At 54.0% G+C, this 4,275-nt stretch overlaps 1 protein-coding gene across 1 annotated transcript in view; it reads left to right on the top strand.

Moving 5' to 3' along the window:
* The window catches only part of RRM2 (ribonucleotide reductase M2), an 18,061-nt gene that overhangs the window by 12,683 nt on the left and 1,103 nt on the right, over positions 1-4,275 (top strand). Inside the window, exons 3-7 of the mRNA XM_014540532.1 lie at positions 287-430; positions 924-1,040; positions 1,695-1,828; positions 3,309-3,403; positions 3,499-3,737. Of these exons, the coding sequence (XP_014396018.1) occupies positions 287-430; positions 924-1,040; positions 1,695-1,828; positions 3,309-3,403; positions 3,499-3,737 (729 nt within the window). The remainder of the gene's footprint in view (positions 1-286; positions 431-923; positions 1,041-1,694; positions 1,829-3,308; positions 3,404-3,498; positions 3,738-4,275) is intronic.

The following is a 4,275-nucleotide window of genomic DNA, read 5'->3' as shown; positions in this document are numbered from 1 at the left end:
CCTGGGTGCGCGGGTGGGCGGTAGGCGGCGCCTGGGCTCTTGGCGTTAAGGCCGCCCACTCTTCCTGCTTGTTCCCGCGCTTCCTTTCCCGCCTAAGTGAGCAACCGTCCTCGCTCCGGTTCCTGCGGGGCTCAGGGAGGGGACCTGTGGGGACCCCTGACCCCGACACAGCGAGCGAACCACATGAAGTTGCCGGGTTTGGACCGGCCCCGGGCGGGGAAGACGGCAATTTCATGTGGTTCGCCGCATCCTGGGCCATCATCATCCTTCCCATCGCCCCCGACAGAAAACGCAGGTCCCCGCCCCGGGCGCGCAGGAGGAGCCGCTGCTGCGAGAAAACCCCCGCCGCTTCGTGGTCTTCCCCATCGAGTACCACGACATCTGGCAGATGTACAAGAAGGCCGAGGCCTCCTTTTGGACCGCCGAGGAGGTAATGGGGCCCAGAGCCCTGGGGCGCCCCCAACTCTAGACAAAGACCCGGCATTGGCGGCGGCAGCCTGTGGGGGACGTACTTGGCTCTTCCCCTTGGGCAGTGACGGCGAACCTTTTGAGCTCGGCGTGTCAGCATTTTGAAAAACCCTAACTTAACTCTGGTGCCGTGTCACATATAGAAATTTTTTTATATTCGCAAGCATAGTAAAACAAAGATTTATATTTTTGATATTTATTTTATATATGTAAATGCCATTTAACAAAGAAAAACCAAAAAAATGAGTTCGTGTGTCACCTCTGACACGTATGTCATAGGTTTGCCCTCACTGCCCTTGGGGATGGCTGCCCACCCAGGCCCAGGCGGGTCCATGTTCTAAGTGGCAAGGGACCCCCACCCAGGGGGTCTATGGCCCGAGGGCGGCAGGAAGGTGGAGAATTGTTGGGGCGCGGGAGGCCCTGCGTGCTTGACCCCCTGTGACCTCCGGCACCAGGTGGACCTCTCTAAGGACCTGCAGCACTGGGAAGCCCTGAAGTCGGACGAGAGGTACTTCATTTCGCACGTCCTGGCCTTCTTTGCGGCGAGCGATGGCATCGTCAATGAGAACCTGGTGAGTGGCCCGCCCCCCAAAGTCTGCTTGCACCCCCTCCGAGACGAGGGAGAATACATTCTCTTTCCCTGTCTCCTAAGTCTCCCCATTCCGAATGGCTAGCTGTCTGTCAGCTAGGTTTACGCAGCGTCTCCTGACTCATCACACACTTTGCAGCCACTTCTGGCGGGAGAAGCTCAGACAATGTCAGGTCGTAACAGGTTCTCGCCAGGTGTTTACAGACAAACAGGGGTCCTCTGTCTGCTGGCCAGACAGGTGGCATGACATGCCCAGCTTTGTCACAGGACAGCGAAGAACTACATAGAGCAGTGATGGCGAACCTTTTGAGCTCGGCGTGTCAGCATTTTGAAAAACCCTAACTTAACTCTGGTGCCGTGTCACATATAGAAATTTTTTGATCTTTGCAACCACAGGAAAACAAAGACTTATATTTTTGATATTTATTTTATATATTTAAATGCCATTTAATAAAGCAAAATCAACCAAAAAAATGAGTTCGCATGTCACAGGTTCGCCATCACTGACCTAGAGAAACAGACCTTAAAATGGCACAGGAAAGGCAGCTGGTGCAGTCCCGTGTCCATTGTCCGTGTCCATTGTCCGACCAAACTGGCCGGTAGTTCTTCACGCTGCATTTCCTGTGTCCGCCACTAGGTGGAGCGGTTTAGCCAAGAAGTTCAGATCACGGAGGCCCGCTGTTTCTACGGCTTCCAGATCGCCATGGAGAACATCCACTCGGAGATGTACAGCCTCCTCATTGACACCTACATCAAGGACCCCAAGGAAAGGTGAGCTTCCGGTGGCAGCCAGCATGGTGAGGGTTCACACGCCGTTTATTTCAAGTTCTGCATTCGTTCCCGTGGGGGCAGAAAAATGACTCACCTAAGTCACAGAGGTTCCTGGAGGGCGTCTGCTTGGAGGAGAAAGCCTGCATTCACTTGATTAGCCAATCACTTAAGAGCAAAGCTAGGAGGCTGCTCCACGTTTAGGGTGGGAGGATGCCATAGTCATCTAATCGAATGCTTTTAGGCTCCGTGTGATGAAGTAAAACCTAAATCTTACCTACAATGTGAGGCGGGGCAGGGTGGAGAGGGCGGGGGGGGGCGGGTACAAAGTAGAAAGCAGCTTGTCTTAACGAGTAATCTGCCCCACTACCATCAAGGGTTTGATTCTGGCCAAGGGCACATACCTTGGTTTCGGGTTTGATCCCCTGGGGGGAGGCAGCCAATCGATTGTGTCTCTCACATCAGTGTGTCTCTCTGTCTCTCCCCCTCCCTTCCACTCTAAAAATCAATGGAAAAAAATATCCTCGGGTGAGGATTAACAAGAGCTAGTAATCCTATACCATAAAAACGTAATATGCTAAGTGCTCCACCAGTTGCTATGACGTGCACTGACCACCAGGGGGCAGACACTCTGGCAGGTTAGGTTGCTGCTGGGGTCCAGCTGACTGGGACTGGGCCAGAGGGCCAGACACACCTGAGAGCCCTCCCCTGGTCCCTCCCCAGCCGGCCAGCCCCCATGGGGACTGGACAAGACGGCCCCGATCGACCCCAATCGACCCCAATCGCCGGCCAGGCCAAGGGATCCCACCTGTGCACGAATTCATGCACTGGGCCTCTAGTCAGATACAGAAAATAAGACCTAGAAGTACAAGTGAGGAATTACATGATACAGTAGCCCACCCTCAGCCCCCTAACTCCCATCCACAGGGACACGTTCCAAGAAACTGGACAGTACTGAACCCTATACATACTGTTTTTCCTCTATATTGCACGCCTATGATAAAATACAACCTATAAATTAGGCACAGGGAGAGAGTGACAACAGTAGCTAATGAGTAGAACTGTTGTAACAATACGCTGTGATCAAAGTCACGTGAACGTGGTCTGTTTCTGACAACAGACGCCCAAATGACCAATGGGCCTATGTGACTGATGGGCTGTGGGTGGTGTGTGCAGCCTGGACCCCTGGACAGGAGGGTTCACGTTCCAAGTAGGACTTGAGCCAGTAAATGCCCTTGGTCAATGGACTAAGAGTTTTAGTGTGAGTAGATCTTGGGGGATCCATACAAAGAAATCAATACCTACATTTATATGAGCATAAACCAAGTCACATTAATATGGGTTTTAAAAAGCACAGTGAAGGGAAAAGCCAATCCGTAAAAGCGTCCGTTTGAGCCCCAGTTTGGCCTCGGGTCCTGGTGCTCGGGCCTGGAAGCATGTGGCCAGGTCTCGGCTGGGACCGCTGACCTCTGTGTGCCTCCAGGGAGTTCCTGTTCAACGCCATCGAGACGATGCCTTGCGTCAAGAAGAAGGCAGACTGGGCCTTGCGCTGGATCGGGGACAAGGAGGCCACCTACGGTAAGGGGACCGCGGCCCTCGGCCCTCGCCTTTGGCCCTTCCTGCGCACAGGAACACGCGCTCACGGGGAACGTTTGGTGTTCACGCTCACACAGGAGAACGCGTGGTGGCGTTCGCCGCAGTGGAGGGAATCTTCTTCTCGGGCTCTTTCGCGTCGATCTTCTGGCTCAAGAAGCGAGGCCTGATGCCTGGCCTCACCTTCTCCAACGAACTTATTAGCAGAGATGAGGTGAGTCTAGTTCAAGCCACAGGCCAACCTGCACCCCAATACCAGCTCTCAGGCATGTGCACGGAAGGGACCCAAGATACTGGGTTGCCTTACAGCCACTGTCACGCGTGAAATTCAGCCACAGACATACCTGTCAGGATGAAACATGTTAACTAACACCCTGAAACCATTTACCTCGTGTTCTCAGTATATCAGCACACTTACACACAGGCACTTCTCCATGGATGACGGGATTTCTAGAGGAATGTTGTATTTCCTGGTGGTCTCTGTGCTACTGTCATTCAGAGCTGGGGAGCATCTTGGTGGAACCAGAACCCATTCTGGTCCAGCGTGTCTCTGAGGGCCGGGATTAGCTGCAGAGGGGAGGGGGGGTGCCAGCGGTTCTAGTTCAGGCCAGTCAGCACCGTGGGACTCGATGCACTGAGACGGGCAGAGGTGACTGACTTGAAATGGCATTGCGTGTCCTGAACATCAGATTGCAAATCTCCAAAGCAGCCTGGTCAGTTCTGCCTTTCCTGCTGGGAGTAGCCTCCATGTGAGCGCAGGCGCTTGCGTTCGGGGTGATAGAAAGAAAGGGTGCTGAGCGGAAGTTCACATCACAGCCGAGGACCGGGCCTGCTGTGGGCGCCTGGGGGGCAGCACT

This window comes from Myotis brandtii, unplaced genomic scaffold, assembly GCF_000412655.1.
Source record: "Myotis brandtii unplaced genomic scaffold, ASM41265v1 scaffold247, whole genome shotgun sequence".
Classification (NCBI taxonomy): domain Eukaryota; kingdom Metazoa; phylum Chordata; class Mammalia; order Chiroptera; family Vespertilionidae; genus Myotis; species Myotis brandtii.
The sequence above is the reverse complement of the archived record's forward strand: the minus strand, read 5'-3'. Positions and strand labels throughout refer to the sequence as shown.